Here is an 18,912-nt window from a genome sequence, read left to right on the forward strand (position 1 = left end):
CACCTGGAGCAGCTCATCATTCTCACGATCCTCAACGATGAGGATTAAGGAACAGAAAATACTGAAAAATCAGAAGAGCACGCGGATATTAGTTGTGAGCAAATGCGCCGCAGAGGCAAATGAAGTCCGCCATAGTGACAAGGTTTGAAAGGGCGCGTTATATGGCGCGTTTATGTGCAGCATGTATTCCTTGTCCTAAATTCATGAGGACATATAATTTCTTTCTTCACCAGAATAAACACCAGAACATTGGGACCCTCAGTGATAGGAAGCACAGTGCTACGGCTACAATGTTTGACTAGGAAGTACTGGGCGTTAAGATAATAGAATGTTGAACAAAAAGGCAAATTGCAATAAACATGAAAGTATCGTAACTTTTTTCAAAGTACTGTAGGGCGCGGAAAAGTAGTTGCGCGACATGGAGGAGGCAATCAAGGATGTCAACAATTCACACACACCGAACCGAGTTTTATCCTGTGCGAGCTAGACACTCTTTGGTGGAGTCTGCGTGAGATCCGGGGAGAGGAAACGATGGTGGATACGCGAGATGATGATTGGATAAGGCTGTTGAAGGAGCGGCGAGACAGGGACAATGGTGACGAGGACAGAGAGAATGTCTACGAGGAGGAAGGAGAAGGAATGGGCAGTCAAGGAAGCGTACAGCAGGTAGCACCGCCTATCAGGCTCTGGATAACGACGGACATATATCATGGACTCGTACCAAAGTCCCTGACAACGAATTGGGCACTGCTCTTGAAGACGTCGAAGAGTATCGCGGCTTACCTGGTTGAGTGTTTTGTAGAACAAATTGAGGCATTTGGCCAAGAGGAGCTATGAAAAGAACGATGTAGTGCCACAGTGGCATGGGAAAAGTCCAAGGACGTATGCGCGAGGATGAAGAAAGCCAGGACCCAGGTAGGAGGTGAGGCCCAGGGCTTTGTGAGACAACAGCCCCAAGAGGAGGTTACGATGGCTGCGAGAAGGAGAGCAGACCACCACCTAGCGGACCACTTCCAAGGAAAGGTGGCGTTGATAAAGAGGACCCAGTGGACCCGACAGATTGCGTAGCGGTTTTGGACCCCTGCTCAAGTATTGGAGACTATGCGACTCAAAATGTGTGTGCATCATAGGTATTTGGTTCCTCATTTTACATTAGTTTAGTGGGGCCTTTTGTTAACTATCTTAAGGTAACTATCGGCCGGCTGACAGTCCAAGCCGAGATCTGGACAATGCAGCACTCCTGCACGCCTGCACGCCTGGGGGGATCTGGCATCAATAAAAAATAAATAAAAATAAAATAAAAATAAACCTCCCCTTCTATCTGCAGGACGCCCTGCTTGTTCGATACTGACCCTCTTACAAAGAGCGTGAAGAGAGGGGGAGAGAACAAGGGTCTTTTAATTCTAGCACCAGAACTGGGAGCCTCATCATTATTGTTCGTCCACATTTGTAGAAATGAACCAAAAAAAGTCTGACCCGCCAATCCGTCGCTGTGCCTAGATATGTGTTCGGAGGACTGGTATAGCATTTCCTGACGCCCATGCAGAGCCAAGGCCTTGTTACCATCATTCTTTCGTGGAGAGACCCGTTTCACCAAATACATCGAGACGGCCTGACACATGAAAACCACCATAATAATGTTTGAAGAAAAATAGCGAGGACACATCCTAGTCGATGACAAAAAGCCCTCAGGGGTGGTTCGCGGTGAAGATCGGATACAAAAAAATACGTGAAAAAGCGCGTCTGGCTCAGCCAATGGACCTGCTTTTACCACCACAACAGAACAGCAACAACGAAACCGGCTATCTGACGCACTCCTCATAGTCAATGAAGTCAATGAGTCGCGGCGAAGGTTCGATTATGATGAAGAATAAAAAGAAAGAAATGGGGTTTCCCAGAAAAAACAGCCCCTGGGCCCCTTCATTGCGGGTAGATGTGAATGTTGCACAGGTGCTCTCGGGGTTAAGATCTATGTGATGCCGTCGAGGCTGTGCATCGCCCGGGCCAGATATACGCGTCGATCACTATGTCCCTTCAATGCAGTGCGAGCACCAAGTGCAAACCCATTCATTATATTACTGACAAAGGCTTTTCTTGCTATTGTACATTTTCATCTTTTCATCGTTTGGTTCAATCCTCACTCTCCTCACTCTTTATTTCATTTTCACATTGACGTTTGCTGGTTCTACGCTGACTAAGGTGTGGGGTTCGAAGCGATACATACAAAGGAAAGTGGATTGGCTTGCCATCAGTCAGTCTTACTTGAGAAAGTAAAGACTGTGCAGGGCACACCGCGGGCAGGTTGCAAGCCATGGTACCCCAGAAAAAACCACAAGGGAAAAAAAGTTCGGCTTTTGACCTTCTTATTTTTTGGGGGGTGGGGAATTGTATTTTTCTTGTTCTTGTTCTTTTTTCTTTTTTTCTTTTCTTTTTTTCTTTTCTTTTTTTCTTTTTTTCTTTTTTCTTTTTTCTTTTTTTTAGAGAGGTGTAATAAAGCAAGAGCAGAAGCAAGAGCAGAAGCCGAGGCCTAAGCAAATGCCAGAGTCAGAGCAGTGATAGATGCGCAAGTCCAAGCAAAAGCAAAAGCAATAGCAAAGGCAGATGGAGAAGCAAAAGCAGATGTCGAAGCCAAAGCAAAAGCAACGCCGGAGCAGAAGCAAAAGCAAAAGTCCAAACAAAAGCAAAAGCGAAAACAAAAGCCAGAGCACAAGCAAGAGCAAAAGCGGAAGCTTAGGCAAATGCCAGAGTCGGAGCAGTGATAGATGCAAAAGTCCAAGCAAAAGCAAAAGCAAAAGCAAAAGCAAAAGTAAACAAAGGAAGAGAAGGGGAGAGAGAGAGAAAGCTAGAAGCAATAGAGACAAGGGAGCGCTGGGTGAGTGAGTGGGTGAGAGAGATACGAGAAGTGCAGGTGAACGAGACTGAGGTGAACAAGAGTGGGAGAGAGCAGTGGGAGAGAGCAGTGGGAGAGAGCAGTGGGAAAGAGCAGTGGGAGAGAGCAGTGGGAAAGAAGGGCAAGAGACAGCAGAAGTGAAGGACTGAGAGTGAAAGTGGGAGTAGCTGGAGCAGGGGTAAAGGTGGAAGAGGAGGAGGAGGAGGAGGAGGAGGAGGAGGAGGAAGAAGAGCTTACCTTGAAGACCAGGAAGAAGACCGGGGAGAAGATGAGGAAGAAAAGAGAGAAGAGAGAAGAGAGAAGAGAGAGAAAAAGAGGAGGGCTTCATATTCGGTCCTCGATAGACACTCCCTCCTCCACGACAGACGGCACACGTCATCGCTGCTGTCTGCAGCGAAGAGAGTGTCTTCGAGCAGCCTCCTATCGGTATAGTCTTTTCGGGACTTTCACATGAAAGAAAAAGAGATAGTGGGCGATAGACAGCACGGAGACAGTGGACAGAGAGACAAGCAAGGAAATGATGGTGGCAAAACCGGTGACCTATCGGGACATGAAATACACTTTGGTGGTAAGATAGCCTGGTCTTGACAGCAAAGGAGCAAAGAGAGGGAGAGAGGGAGAGAGGGAGCGAGGGAGTGAGGAAGTGAGGGAGTGAGGGAGTGAGGATGAGAGAATGGGAGGATGAGAGGATGAGAGGTCTCCTTTGATGAGCATGCAAGCATGGAATAGAAGAAAACAATAGACAGAAAAGACATGGCAAAGGTAGTGCTACCACAAGAGTGTCTCAGTCAGGACGTCTATCGAAGCAGCCAATGATGTAATGATGTACCTGGGAGTGTGCAAGGATATAGAGAGAGACAAAGACACAGGAACAAGCAGCAAGGAAAGAGAACGAGTGAGACAAGGAAGAAGCGGCTACGGCGACGATGGCCATACAGGTCACATACAGCAATACTATCTTCTTGCAGCAGTACGCGGGCAGACAATGGTCCCTAAAGACAATACACCGTGAGTATGTTGGACTCGGACCAAATTGTCTATTCCAATATAACGACTGCTGGCTGCATCCTCTCCAGCTTTTTTTCTTATTTCATCAAGTGCTCACATACGGCTGTGCTGCATCCACGCCTTAAGAAAACCAGCCTGTTACAGACAACACCACCAAGTGAACACGCGTCTTAGCTGCGAATAGCAGCACTGGGAGTGGCAGAAAGGGCTGTCAGCAACGACACGCGCGTCCCTCTCCAAGGATTGTCCATGTTTATGCGCATACTCTACAGCACTCCATTTCTTCCTTATTAGTAACCACACGAGAAATCTGCAGTCGTTGTAAAAATGGGCGCAGTCCACAATTTCGAAATGTCCTTTCCTTAATCTTTTTATCCATCCAAACTTAAAGGCACCTCAGCATTTTACTACAATGTCCATCTACGCCCACATCCCCTGTGGAAGTGATGAAAGAGAGCTATTAGGCAGTTCATTCTGGACCATTTCTCATCAAGAATGTGACAGTATTGAGATATCATTAAGCTAAAGTCAATGCAGGCGTTTCGATGTATGCTGCGCAGAGCATCCTCAAGGGTTGAATCCACGCATACCCGTACTTCCAACAGAATACAGAAGACCTATCCATAGCATTTCCGTACTCCCATCAAAATGCTGATACATTAGTAGAGCATCCATAGCACTGCAAATACTGTTAGTTTTATTTATCCCATGCTCCATCTAACCAAGTCATAAGGCTCAATTTCCTGTAACAAGAGATAATGACAGCTCTTTTTTATCCCCCACTGTGTCTACACTGCTGAATGTTAGATATAGGGTACAATAGAATTACGGGATGCGACGCCGCCGTTGTAGGCAGGGTGGATAGTGAGATAGAAAGTGAACGGAGAAGTAGGGTGAAGACGACAGACGAGAATGCGAGGACAGGGAAGAGTGAGGGGCGAGAGAATTTTATGGGTTTTATTAGCGAGTCTGAACGACCACGCTCCTAAAGAGTACCGTCCTCAACGTGTGATAACGACAAAGCGCCGACTGCTAATTATTGTCCTAGCGTCCACGGTTGTCTTTGTGGACCTGTTCTCTTTGTCCCCGATGTTCCTTGTCGAACCTGTAGACACCTATAGACCACTTCAGATGTGGATCTATTTTGCATAGATGGATAGAAGGTTTTATACGAGCCTTACTCTGTAGTTATCTAGCATTCGTCTTCCTCTGGTATAAAGTGTTCCACAGGTCACTTCGTTCTAGACTTTCGTGTTTATTTAAGTTTCCAGTGAGCCTGTATCTACCTCTGGATTGTCTTTACCACTTTACTATTGATTCTCTCTATCTCCTTACTCTCCGCACCCAAATCCCTCTTCTTTTTGAATGTGCGTCGCCTCGCAGTTGCTGCCTCTTACAATAACACTAAGCAGCGTCCCCGACGAGCACCTCAGCTCATTACTTGCCCGCTAAGTAAGACGAACGAGATAGACCTCACACGAATGTGCTTCGTATTATGATATTCGCGTCGTCTGAAATTTTGACATATACGCTGTTTTCATGCTCCTCCCATGCGTTATGCTTAACTTAGAGACTGTGGCCAGCCTCAACAACCAAATGAGGGCCTCCCGCATTCTTGACGGGGAGCACCAAAACCATCCTCTTCGCATGGTACTTCAGATATCAGAGAACTGCAGCACTTAGATCAAAACAATAACAGATACCAGGTTGATTACTGACGGAAGAAGAATGTCTCACTGAGAGAATAAATGACCGAATTGTGCAGTACTGGAAGGACGCAGGACAACGAGGCGATGTCCACAAAGCAGCACGACGACAAGGCTACTGACATTAAGCAAAGGGTCATTCTGTAAATTTAGGAGCGGGTCCTGAATACTATGGTCTTATCAATGGATATCAGAGCTAGTTCTAGATTCCGCCAAAATACAGATCGATGCGACATTCAAGAAAAGATATCTCATGTGCAAATAAGTGAAGATTATTTCTTTTTATGATCTAAAACCAAAGGCTAGGAATGCGGGTTTCTGCAATGGCTCCAAAGATTTGGAGAAAGGGATAAATTGGACGTAAACCCTTCTAATTCATGACATCAAACTGAATATCCACTGTCTGGTCCATACCCAGATATCCATCGCTATATAAATGGATCTTCCACACATGTCGACCCTCTCTCTTTGGCGCAACAAAATCCAGACGCGTGGTCACTCGGTTAATGAACCCGCCTTGAGGTCCCGTACGCATGTTCACTCTCTTGAGCGCAACCAGTTCGTTCGCATCAGCGTCCTCGAGCACCACCCACCAGGACTCCCACTGCGGCTTTGGGAATTTGGGGCAGTAGACGCGTCCATCATACTCAACCCTAGGTCGCCTGACCCTGCTGAGTTCCAGCGTCACCTTGTAGGTCAAATCTCCCACTAAGAACGACTTGATGCCAGTATCGATGCTTGACTTGATCTCAAGCACTGGCAGCTTCTGGACCACCTTCCAAATGTCCTGCAGGTGAATCGGTCCCAAAGTCTGAACCTTACTGAAATAATCCTTGACCTCATGCTCGGTCATGGATGTCAGATCAAACAAACGCTCGACAGTTTTAGTAAAGGTACCCTTCTTATTGTTTCTGTTGCGGCCCTGATGATGCGAGGCGGCAAGAATAGGAAGCATATGCTTCTCGATACGGGGCAAAGTCAGCAAAGACTCGTCGCTCCAGCGTGCTTGCTTAACGGACTGCAGAATATTCATAGTCGACAAGCACGGCTGCAACATGCCCTTCTCAGCCGTGATATCGATCATTGCCTGTAAGTTTGAGAAAATGCAATAAAGACCATGTTGTTAGCAAAAACAATGGGTACACAGACACGTGTATTTGCGGTCGCTGAATGTTTTCTTACCTGGAGGACACGGACAGATTGGTCGAGGACGGACACTGTATCGGTGATATAGTCCGCAATGGGCAGTTTCATCCGCTCAAAGTATGCTTGCAGCAACAAGAACGACTTTGCGTGGGGACTGTCGTATGACATCGAAGACTCAATCAAGAGTGGTAACTCCTTTTCCAGCTCTTTGTTCAAAATATCTTCGTTGTGTCTCACTGGTAGCTCCGAGTACTCGGTGGCGCCACAGAGAATCATCAGCAAGTCCTCGTATGTCGAATCCGGCTTGAGGTGCTCCTGCAAATGACGGATGGTTGGATGCATCAAATAGTAGAACGAACAGATCTTGCCCAACGAGGTTGGCTCAATCTCAAAGTCGTCAGTCACCTCCAAACAGCTGGATCGCTCCAGGTTAGAAACCGACTTTTCAATCAGGTCTGACAAAAAGGTATTAACACCCAAGGGCGTCAAATCTTCGACGCCGTAGTAACTGGGGTTCATCTGCAGTCGTCTGTAAAAGTACGTCCAGGTTAGATAATCCATGGCGTCCTGCTTCGACTTGATAGTGCCTCCAACAATCTCGGCATTCAGGTGATCATCTAGATGTAGATGCAAACTCGACTCGACAGGGAAGGGCTCGTGCAAGAACTTCTTGTAAAAATTCTTCTTGGCATCATGCACAAAGATTCTGGCAATACCCTCCTGGTCAAACTGCGGACGACCAGCTCGTCCCATCATCTGCAAAACATCCGTGATAGGAAAGTCGACGTATGTTCTTGTCTTGGCGTCGTAAAATTCCGTTCCCTTGATGACCACCAGATGGGCAGGGAAGTTGACACCCCAGGCCAAGGTGCTAGTGGCGATTAAGATCTGGATTTTTGTGCTCACAAACAGCTCCTCGACAAGCTTGCGGTCGCTTTCGGGCAGACCAGCGTGGTGCAGACCGATACCAAACCCGAGTGACAATCTCAAACTCGAGTCCTGGACCTTCGTGAGCAGAATTTCAAGATCCTCCTCAGGCATATGCAAGAAACGTCTGGGATTGTCCTCCATGGCACAGTAAGCAATCAAATCCTGGGCGGTGAGACGAGTCTGACGACGCGACGAGACAAAGACAATGACGGGCTGGTTGGGAGAGTGGGTCTTGATGGCAGCGTACGTCGGCTTGTTCATAGTCGCCATACGTGGACAGTAGTGCTTTCCGGGAAAGCCGTCGATGTAGATTTCGAGAGGAACAGGGCGAACAGAGTGCCTAAAGTTGAACAATCCAACTTCTTGAATACCAAGCCAGTCCGCCAGATCGTGAGCATTGGCCAATGCAGTCGAAAGTCCGACCAAGCGGATCCGCTTGTCCAGCTGAGCACCAATGTAGTTCATACGAGACACAATGACCTCCAGAATTGGGCCGCGGTCGCCGCCGAGCAGGTGAATTTCGTCAATAATAACCAAGGACACCTTCTGAACATAGGGTCTTGTCTTCCAGTTACGACTAATACCGTCCCACTTTTCGGGCGTCGTAATAATAATGTCAGCACTCTCAATCGACTTGATATCGGGCGTCACGTCTCCAGTCAACTCAACTAACTTCTTGTTCATGGGACCAACCAAACGAGTTGTCCAGTCCGTGACACGCTCGCGAACCAGGGCCTTCATGGGAGCGATATATACGACCTTGCTGTCTGGTTGATCCTTAAATGCCCACCACATGGCTAATTCAGCAGCAACAGTCTTTCCTGATCCAGTAGGGGCACCAATAAGAGCGTTGTGGCCGGTATTGTACAGCGTGTGGAAGATTTGTGTCTGAATAGGGTTGAAGTGTGAGAATCGCTTCAAACAAATCTCTTCCAAAACCTCGTTATGCAGTGCGGAGACAGGCAAGGGCTGCAAATCCAGAAGATCCGTATGGGGTGGATACAACTCTGGCAGGATCAGGTGTTTGAACGAGATAGCGTGCACTGACTCGGCTCCGATCCACTTGTCAGAAATCGCGCGAACAAAGATCTGAGGCGGCAGGGGCTCAATCACAGGAATGGTGAATGTGATCACTTGGGGCTGGCCCAGCTGTCGACGCGAGAGCAGGAAGTACTCTGAATGCAGAATCTCGGTGTTGTTTGAGTCCTCGACCCAAATCCACCAAGGCTCGTTGAATCCGTGGATACGGTCGTTCCAAACAAAGTCGGGTGTGATTGTGAGAGCAACTCGGAGGACGTTCCTGGTGATGGGAGCGACTTGAGCGTCCATTTGCAAAACTGGGAACTGGTCCACGCACTTAGAAATTGTCTCACCCATCCTATGGAAGCGAACCAGCTCGCCTAGTTCGTTGACGGTCATTTCGCGCATGTCCTCGATCGTAGGTGGGTAGGTGCGGGCTTCCAGTTTGGTGATGATATCTCGAGGAAGTCCGAACTGAGCAAGTGGATGTTCAAAGGACCACATCTTCTTGTCGACCGATTTTCCGAGAGACAAAAGGACATTCGATACAGGGCCCCAGCTCCTATTCAGTGCGATTTCAAACAGGGCTCTGATGATACGCGACGCGTTCTGAGCAACATACGCACTATCAGATACCAAGGCAAAATCCTCCAACGGGGCCTGCGTGATAGCTGCCTGGAGCAGAATGTTGACCTTGGACGGCGAGGCGTCCAAACCACCCTATTGACAATCAGACCACAACGCATTAGTACAATATGCACTAACAGTGAGAGAACAAATAGGGCAATCCTCCTGGTCCGGTATTATTTACCTTGACATCGCAGGGGCAAGCTTGCTCCAACAGTTTGCCCAGCTCCGCTTGTTCGTTATCTCTGGATTTGACGTTCTCGAACTCAGTACTTCTACTGACCATGGCGAGCACGTCTGCCTCTGTCATGCGCGGCTTCATCAGGCTGTTGTAGGTGTTGACGCTATTGTGGGACACGTAGTAGTTGGAGGCGATGCGTCCGAGATCCTTGGGGGTCAGAAACCCTGTCTTCTCGTCGTAAATGATCATCTGCGCTTTATGTAGGGCCTTGGCAGCTGCCACGATGATGTCTCGGCGCTTCTTGCCCAAGAGAGGGTCCTCCGCAGGCTCCGTGTGGTCCATTCCATAGACGAGCGGATTCTTGCGCATGCGAACGTACAGATAAGTGTAGCTGAGCCAGGTGACGGCCTCGTCCACGTTTGTGATGGTTCCTAGTGACAACTCTGCGTTCAAATTGTCCACCATACTTTCGATAAACCTACAAAAATAAACAAAGCATCAGTGATCCCCTTATCCTTGAAGCATTCGACGACAAGGTAAACATTTCAACGCTACTCCGCACTCACCTCGACTCAATGGGAAGCTGCTGGGTGATGAGCGCGACATAGTGGTTCAGCTTGTCCTGAGTCGTCAGAATATATCCTACGCCATGCGTCTCATATTGAGGACGACCGGCACGACCAAAAATTTGCATCACATCCAGGATCGACAGATCAACAAAGGCACCCTTTTGTGTGTTGTAGACTTGCGTACCCTTGATCACTACAGCGTATGCTGGCAAGTTGACACCCCAGGCAAGAGTAGCAGTACAGCAGAGAACCTATCAGTACAGGGAATATCAGTTAGCGCTCGAATATGTTGAGTACGCACAATGCCCTTTGAGCGCAATGCACAAAGTCCTTACCTTAATCAATCCATCAGCAAACAGCTTCTCTGTAAGCGTGCGGTCAGCTCTCAGCATTCCTGCGTGGTGAATTCCGAAGCCATACTGGAAGAGCTCCTTCATTTCGCGATTCTTTGATCTTGCAAGGTCTTTCTTCCTGAGTTCGTACTGAGGATCGCTCGAGGCGTCAAAGAAAATCTGCTCGTCCTCATCGCTGGCCTTTTGCTTCAACATCTGCGCCGTCTTGACGGTATCCTTGCGCGCGTGAACAAACACCATAACTTGATGTCCTTCCTTGACGAGATCTACAACCTGTGGATAAAAGATGTTGTTAATAGCCGCATTGGAAATACCGTAGTTTTTTTAGGACCAGCAAGCTGCTTACTTTGTCATAACAAGTCTGGTCCAATCCTCGAGTGTATTGAGAAGAGCCGTACTTGCCGCGGATTCCACAAAAGTGCTGCTCCAATGGCACAGGTCGGAAGCCGCCATCAAAGTAGAACAGCCCCTGATAGGGATTGACGCGCAAGAACGATGCGACATCGACATAATTGGGAAGTGTAGCTGATAGACCAACAATACGGATCATAGACTGGGAGGTCTCAACTTGGCGCAGCGTACGCGCAACGATGCTCTCCAGAACAGCGCCACGCTCGTCATGCAGCAAATGCACCTCATCAATAATCAATAAGCGGACCTTCTGAGCTAGTTCAACATCTCCTGTACTCTTGCGAGTGACAACATCCCACTTCTCAGGCGTCGTGACAATGATTTGCGTGTTGGCGATCTCGGCCTTGGTCAACTGCATATCTCCTGTCAACTCGCGTACCTCGATACCGAGCCACTTCAAACGCGAGCTGAACTTGCGCACAATTTCAGCTGCGAGGGCCTTCATAGGTGCCACAAACACAATCTTGAAGTCGTTCTTTGCTACCACGTACTGCTTAGGGTCAAGGCCAGGTCGGGGTGTTGGAGTACAGTGCTGGTTCAATGTTCTCAAAATCGTCAGCAGGGAGACATCCGTTTTACCCTATGACGGGATTTATCATGTAAGTACGATAACATACTTATGGAAAATGGATTCATCCTACGACTCATGGCGCCTTGGACTTACAGCTCCAGTGGGGGCGCACATGAGAATGTTTTCGTTTGTTTCATACGCCACGGGGTATACAATGGACTGGATGCGATTGAGGGAGGCATATGCCTTGAAGGTTGTACTGCACAACGTATCCATTTGATCGATCATGATGACCTTTTCTGTAGCACGACGGGGAGCTTGCTTAGTAATCGGGATCGTAATCTCTTCATAATCCTGTAAGTGATAAATGTTTTATGTGTGTTAGGAATCACGAATGTATTATACGACACTGTATATCATGGCATCGACAGTCCAGTTACCTTTTCGTCTTCGCGTGTTGCGCCTGGAGGGAGGGCAAAGCTCTTGCCGATAGCCGACAGCATGTTTCCACCTTTCTTTGACTGATATACATGTGGGTAGTCAGGTCCGCCAAAGTTCGTTTTCTATATTTAAATGGAGTGGGCAAAGCATCGTAAATGTAAGTGACCTTCGCCATATATTCCAATCAAACCTATTATTCCTGGTGAGGCACTTACTTGCTGTGAACTAGCCAAAGGCATGGATGCATTGTTGCGAAGCTGCTCCTCACGAGCTTTGCGTAGATCCTCCTGATCGAATCCTAGGATTGTCGATGACAGTGCCGCCTCCTCTTCTTCGTCGCGTACTCCGTGCTTCTTGCGCTCCTTTCGGGCCAACTTGGCTGCCAGTTTCTCGTCCTCTGTCTGAATAGTAAAGTTGGTTCCTATGGGTGCCCTATAATTGTCGTGGCGCTCGTGCTTCTGATTCTTTGAAGGCTCTGCATCTGGATCGTACGTCGTCTAGAAGCGCATGCAATATCAAGGTCAACGAGGATCTAAGAGATAATCATTCTTCTACTGATTCTATTTCAATGACCATCGACTCCATACCTGTGCCATGATATTTTCCACGATCGTTCGCCGGTTCGTCAAGAGGGCAGTAATGAATTCGAAGTTCTCAAATCCCAAAAGGTCCACCAAATTGATTTGAATATCATCATCTAACATGCCATAAAGACAGCCGTTAGCGGCACTTCTTCCGCGCTGACGAACCCAGAAAGTCATGACCACTAATAAACCTACCAGCCTTATCGGATCTGAGAATTGTAAAAATGTCAATTGAGAGCCGCTTGGAGGTCATCTCCGTCGTGGCATCTCCAAATGCCTGCAAGTGAGAGGTACATTGGCTGATCAGCCAAGCACGGTCATAAATTATGCTGGACATTGACGACGCCCGGGTATCTGCTTCGTGATGAGTCTTTTGCTCCGTAGCACGCGGGGGTAGGAGGGGAGGCGTAATAGTGCCATAATCAGGCAACTGATCGCCCGGCTGGCCAAGATCGGCATCACGGTGATGATTCAAGAGAGAGTCCGTGTCCGAGATGGTCTCAGTGTCATCGCTGTCGTCAATCGTGGGCCAAATCGGCGCCCGGTAGGAATATCCTGCATTCTCCATACCATACTCGATCTCCTCCTCCAGTGGCGGGAAGTCGGCACTTGACAAGAGCTGCTCCTGCTGTCGTTCGCGTCGGCTTGTCAACATGGCTTTGAAGTCGATGATGTTGCGCTTCCACTCCTCATGCGCTTTATTCAAGGCACGAACAACGAGCTCGTCCTCATCCTCTTGGTTGTCATCATCACTATCGGCACAGCTGTCGCGCGGTGCACCATTGACAATGTTGATATCCTCCGTGGTATTGACAGAGTGATCCTTTTGGAACTTGGCTGGGTGAGTCATTCGAAGAATGTTGGCCAAGTGGAAACCGTTGAGATCCGCCATGATTACTGCGTCCTTGTTGATGCTGTATTCCTTTGCGTACGTATGCTGATGGAAGAATAATGAGAAGCTCGGCGAGTCGATGAGTAGGCGTAAGTGGGATAGCTGCCACTTTTAAAGGCATGTGCGAATTTATCCGCAGTTTCCATTGGATCGTGTTGGAGTTCCAAATCGGGATATCAAAACGAGCTGCGGCGAAAGCTGACGTTTGCTTCTTCCTCTTCGCAACCCTTCAATGTCGACGCATCATGCAGCAGTGAACTCGCACGCACACCCCGCCAGGGTCCTTTCTAATGCAGCTATCAACACAATGAATGAGGATGTCAATCGCAAGGATGAGGATGGGATGACCCCTCTGCACTATGCCGTGGCCAGTAACAATCTCGAGCTGGTCAGGACACTCCTGAGACGCCCTAAAATTGATGTCAACGAGAAGGACCTCGAGTCGGGTTGGACGGCCCTTCATAAGTAAAGCCCAGCATCCAGACCTGTGCTTAGCATATTGCGCATGCTGCGCTGTGAAGATCGCGTACTCAACATTCCCACCCTTTCACTATTCCGAAATTTAGGGCTCTCTATCTTGGACATCTCAGGATTGCCTTGGAATTGATTCAACACAAGGATATCAACATGACCATCGAGGTAACCATCTAGGGCCAAGACCATGAAACTACGCATTTCACTTCTACCGTTGGTGCTATACTTTAAGACATCAAAATGCACACTGACAATAGATCCATTGCTCATACACATAGGACAAGGATAGGAATACGGCAGTTGATTTATGCCAGGCAACTCTCCCTGTATCCCTAAAGATGGGGCCATGCCCGGCGGACGCTCTATACACCTGGGGATCCAATTCGAACTTCACTCTCGGACACAACGACGGCGATGACAGGAAGAATCCAGAGCTGGTCAAGTTTCCTTACCAAACCAATACCATCACGTTTCCGAGGGTCAAATCGGCCAAGCCGATATTGTACCAGCTTTCCATGAGCAAGTTCCATACTGCCATCGCGACATCAGAGCCTGGATTTACTGGCAAGTTGTGGGGCTTCGGTACTAATGGAAGACTTGGATCGGACCGAAAAATGCAGATGCGCCCGGCACCCATATCCGGAATCTCTGGCAACATTGTCTTCACCGCTCTGGGAAGGGATCACACGGTTCTCATCACCTCCAAGGGTGAGGTCTACACCCTTGGAAACAACAAGTATGGTCAACTGGGATACACCCTGGATATTCCCAAGAACGGTCAGGATCCGATTCAGGATTCGCCGAAGCGGGTTGCCCTCAACATTGCAAAACTCCCTATCGTGGGCGCTGCAGCATCGAAATGGCATACTGTTGTCCACACAGGATCAGAGATGTTCACGTTCGGTTTCAACTACGGTCAATTAGGATATGAAAGAAAGGGCGATATACAGTTGGGGCCCAGAAAGGTTGCTTCGCTTCCCCCTGGTCTGATCATGCAGGTGGCAGCGTCCGATGTAGCCACCGCCTGTCTCATGTCTTCAAACGATGTCATCGTCTTTTACAAATACGCATACCACCGAGTGTCGTTCTCGCTCTTCCCTTATCCTGATTGGTTCTCTACCTTGTGCATGCCGATGGTCTTGAACGAGAACCGCCCATGCAAGATTTCCTGCTCGGAAAACAAGTTTGGAATGATGACGAGATGGGGCGATATCCATGTCTGGAGCTACCCGGATGCAGATGCCGGAATTACACTCGGGTCTTTGCCTTCAAACCACTCCATTCCGTTCTCATCGATTACACCGCCCGAGAAACCAAGACGAGTTTGGACGTACGGTGGAGACCGAACACATGCCATAGACTTTGCGCTGGGGCAAAATGGCTCAGTTATCATGCTCACCAAAGGCGGGCATGTTTACATTGGTATCAACAAGGGAAACACTGTCGGACGAAATGTCAAGTGGCAAAGGTACAAGTTCGTGATCCGAAGCAAATGTGCTACCGTGACAAGCAACGAACTGCATGATTAAAAAACTTTTATTTTATCTGGTTTCTAGAATCCCACATCTCGATCGTATTGTGCAAGTCTACGCTAATCCTAGTGGCGCGTGGGCAGCCCTACGCTCGGAATCGACACTGACTCCAGTAGTCGTGCGTCCAGGATCCCTCGGTTTTGATATGGAACAGTCGCTTTCTCAGTTTCATCTGTACCGTAACAATGAAAAGAATCGAGACAAGAGTGTGCAGAACAGAGTTTTCAACGATGATGATGATGAGGAGGAAGATGAGGACGACAAGGTGGCAGCAGACCCTTGGAGGATTGATACCAACGGCTGGCAGAATATTGAGAAGAGCTGGGATTATGATGTCGTCCCGCTCCTGGATATGACGGCGAACCTCACCAACAACACCAGCAGCTCTGTCTCGGGAAGCCATCTCTTTGATGTGGAGATTCAGGCGGGAAAGAGGATACTTGGTGCACACAGAATAGTCCTTGCAGCCCGGAGTCCAGTCTTCCATCGAGCATTCATCGACACGCCTCGCTCCCTCACAAATGTCGGGTCTCTTGTGGTAGTGGATCCAACAGCAAGTGGATCCACCAGCAGGACGCTCTACACCGTTCTCTTGAAGGTCGAATTTGCCACAGCGGTGCTTCTTCTTCAGTTCTTGTACAGCGATCGATTCGATCCGTTTTGGGATGCGCTTGATCTGCCCAAGGCCAAAAAGCAATATGCTCTCAAAGTCCGACAACAACTCTACCATTTGGCATTGGAGCTTTCGTTGCCTACTTTGCAGGCCGCTCTTCAATACTCGTTTACTCATGTCTGCAGCGCCAGTCTTTCAAAAGACATGGATCAAGTGGTACAGAGCCCGTCAAAGCTCAAAAGTCTAGCCGATGTTCGATTGCTACTCAAGGACAGCGCTTCTATGGACGTTCATCAGATGATCTTGGGACACCGCTCTCCATTTTTCAACGCCATGTTTGTCAGGACGGACGAATGGATCCGTGAGAGACAGAGTTGGAGACGTATTTCAGACACCAGTGGAGAGATTGAGGATACGATTCTGGAGATTGACATGAAGCATATGGACTTGGAGTCGATGACCCTGGTCATGAAGTATATCTACACCGATTGCGGCCCAGAACTGTTTAATGACACTGGTAAGCGTTTTTTTTATGTTCGTAGGATAATGGATATGAATATCAAAAGACATGAATTGACCTTATTTTTTATTTGACATTTATCTTCTACAGAAAAGGACGGCATGGATGATCTCATTCAGCTGGTTATCAACGTACTTCAAATTGCAGACGAGTTGCTCATAGACCGACTGAAAGAGATTTGCGAGAATGTTCTAGGCGAGCAAGGTATGGTATTGCAGCTGGTTTCAATTGAAGAAGCAATACCCATCGAAGGTACCAACGGCAATATCCGTCCTCTATCCGCCCAGTCCGTGCAAAAACTGTGGTTGCCTTTTTAGAAATCTCGTTGATGTATGCGGCCGACTCACTAAAAGTAACCTGCATCGATTACCTGTGCCATAACATCGAAATGGCCCTTGATCAGAGGTATGCCTTAAAATGCTATTTCTTTTTGCGGCGAACATGACTTTGGGCAAGACGAAAAACAACTAACATTCTTTATTGGTTGAATATCGACTTCTTTAGATGGCTGGAGGGCGTCGATGATGATATTTTGATATTGGTGGAGAGGGCTCTGAAAGACAAGCAGGATGCCTTTATGCCTTATGTGCGGTCTGGACGCCATCTCCCGGACCCGGCAGTAGTAGGAGAGATGAAGGAATCAATCAAGGTCGGAGGCTATCGGTTCTATCGTCCACGCGGAACCTTCAAGCCCGACGTATCAAAAGGTTCTCGACAAAGTCATGAGCGGGACATGGAGCATATGCATACCGCCCAGCGATCAGCAACCATTGTTGCAGCTCCGCGAGTTTTGTCATCGTCTTCGCGACTTGCACTTGCTTCATCCACTACAGCGCCGGTCATACCGCTCTCGTCAACATCTGACAGCGCGCGTGCGCCAGGTCCCATCGAAAATATCTCGCCTATCTTGCAGGGTCTTGAGAGATCTGGATCGCTATCAAATGCTCAGGGCACTCCAGATTGGCCAATGCTCTCAGATGCGCCTGTGGCAGGGAGGAGAGATATCCCAGCACTGACGACGAGGAAGACAAGCTGGGCCCACGTTCCGAATGTGGAAAGCACACAGATGTCTCGAGCTGGTCAGGATGCAGGGGCAGCAGATAATTTGTCGAGGCCAACCCTACGTGAGATCTTGGAACAGGAGCAGCGTCAGGGACAGGCGCATCCGAACAAGGGCCTCAGCATTCCTGTCGCTACGGCCGTTACTCAAAAGACAAGTAAACTGTCGCAAAAAGAGCGCCGGAAAATGCAGCAACAGCAACAATCGCCATTATCGTCCGACCCGGCTCAGGCGACTCAATCTCCGCCTGCCTCGCAGGCCTGGGCAAAAGTACCGCCTGCGCATTCTCTGGACCTGACTCTTGGAGGCGTTGATGGATCGGGATTACTGCGAAGACAAAATTCTGCGGGAATTGCTGGGACTCCAGTTAGCACTCCTACTCTGCTTGACATTCAGCAGAGCGAACTCTCGCTCTTCCGAACTCAGCCCAAGGAGGTCCCTCGTGTCGCTATTGCCACCTCGAAGCCTGTCAAGGAGACAACGTATGATACTCATTGCTTTCTATATCAGCTCTTGGTCGCCAATACCTCATCTAATATAACCTCACTCTCAATTTTTATTATATCTGCTTAGGCGAACGAATACAGCGGAAAGAACATTTTCAGAAGCGCCTTGGAGATTGGATGCGATCCCAGAGCCCTTGCGAGCTGTTACCAGGCACCAAAGTCAGATGTATCCCAAGCTGGAATCCAATGCTTCGTCAGCAGGATCATTCTCTTCGCCATCCCTGGGTCCTGTCCGAAACGGCCTTCCATCAAATGGTTCGTCGAGTGAGCTGGCTGCAAACAATGGCAGCGCAAGCGGCGCAGACACACCGGCACCAACAGCAACAGCTCTCTCGACCTCTGGAATGTCTGTTCCTTCGCCCTCTGCGTCATCAGCATCTGCGTCTTCTTCGCTCTCGTCATTTGCAATTATCCAGAACCAGCAATTGAGGGACCGAAACATGTTGTTGCGGGCACGGCATCACAAGAAGAGTCTTTATCAGATCCAGATCGAGGAACAGGCATTGAGCCAGCTCCGAGCAATGAGCCTTGACCGCGTGCGTGCTAAGGCAGCGGGGGGTACTGGTGAATGGTTCACCTGCGAGATAGGCCAACAATATTAGTATTCCATTGCTCAATAGACAACCCTGCCCGCCCTATGGTATTTATGTTTCGTTTTTGCTGTTTTTGTTTGAGAGAGATTTCCGCAGAGACTTCGTAGACACTCGATCCCGGGCGAGGCGTAAGCCAGGACGATATAGGTGTGTCCCCGCCAGGACCTGGCCCTCAATGAGGGACTGATCAGGTCACTGTTGCTGATGTCTTGCTGAACACTAGCACTGCCTTGCTATGGTAGAAAGAACAAAAGAGTGACTCTGTGCGAGCGTATGACATGAGGGAAAACAGTGGACTGAAAGGCTGGAAAAGATTTTAAACGAAGGTGACTGTCTAACAAAGGT

General features: G+C 48.6%; 2 protein-coding genes across 2 annotated transcripts; one reads left to right on the forward strand and one right to left on the reverse strand.

Annotated features, from left to right (window-relative positions):
• Positions 1-5,974: 5,974 nt before the first annotated feature.
• Positions 5,975-13,269, reverse strand: BC939DRAFT_501291 (Sec63 Brl domain-containing protein; the record flags this gene model as incomplete). The annotated part of the gene is made up of 11 exons (XM_051560144.1): positions 5,975-6,691; positions 6,787-9,420; positions 9,512-9,986; positions 10,075-10,328; positions 10,413-10,703; positions 10,777-11,421; positions 11,506-11,706; positions 11,793-11,915; positions 12,009-12,290; positions 12,381-12,490; positions 12,573-13,269. 11 exons carry the CDS (start codon positions 13,267-13,269, stop codon positions 5,975-5,977), a joined length of 6,429 nt encoding a protein of 2,142 aa, XP_051414290.1.
• Positions 13,270-13,450: 181 nt separating this feature from the next.
• On the forward strand, positions 13,451-18,839 carry BC939DRAFT_445293 (uncharacterized protein). The gene is made up of 8 exons (XM_051554782.1): positions 13,451-13,734; positions 13,836-13,908; positions 14,022-15,211; positions 15,300-16,405; positions 16,499-16,612; positions 16,696-16,813; positions 16,913-17,950; positions 18,042-18,839. The coding sequence occupies exons 1-8, from the start codon at positions 13,502-13,504 to the stop codon at positions 18,574-18,576; spliced, it is 4,407 nt and encodes a 1,468-aa protein (XP_051414291.1). The 5' UTR covers positions 13,451-13,501; the 3' UTR covers positions 18,577-18,839.
• Positions 18,840-18,912: the final 73 nt, after the last annotated feature.

This window comes from Gamsiella multidivaricata (assembly GCF_025024155.1).
Source record: "Gamsiella multidivaricata strain RSA 2152 chromosome Unknown BC939scaffold_18, whole genome shotgun sequence".
Classification (NCBI taxonomy): Eukaryota; Fungi; Mortierellomycota; class Mortierellomycetes; order Mortierellales; family Mortierellaceae; genus Gamsiella; species Gamsiella multidivaricata.

What these genes read in the sequence shown, in the direction of transcription:
- BC939DRAFT_445293 (XM_051554782.1), top strand. Translation starts at nt 13,502, where the DNA reads ATGTCGACGCATCATGCAGCAGTGAACTCGCACGCACACCCCGCCAGG. An exon ending in CGAAATGTCAAGTGGCAAAG is followed by an intron (nt 15,212 to 15,299) that starts GTACAAGTTCGT and finishes TCTGGTTTCTAG; the next exon opens with AATCCCACATCTCGATCGTA. An exon ending in AGAACTGTTTAATGACACTG is followed by an intron (nt 16,406 to 16,498) that starts GTAAGCGTTTTT and finishes TATCTTCTACAG; the next exon opens with AAAAGGACGGCATGGATGAT.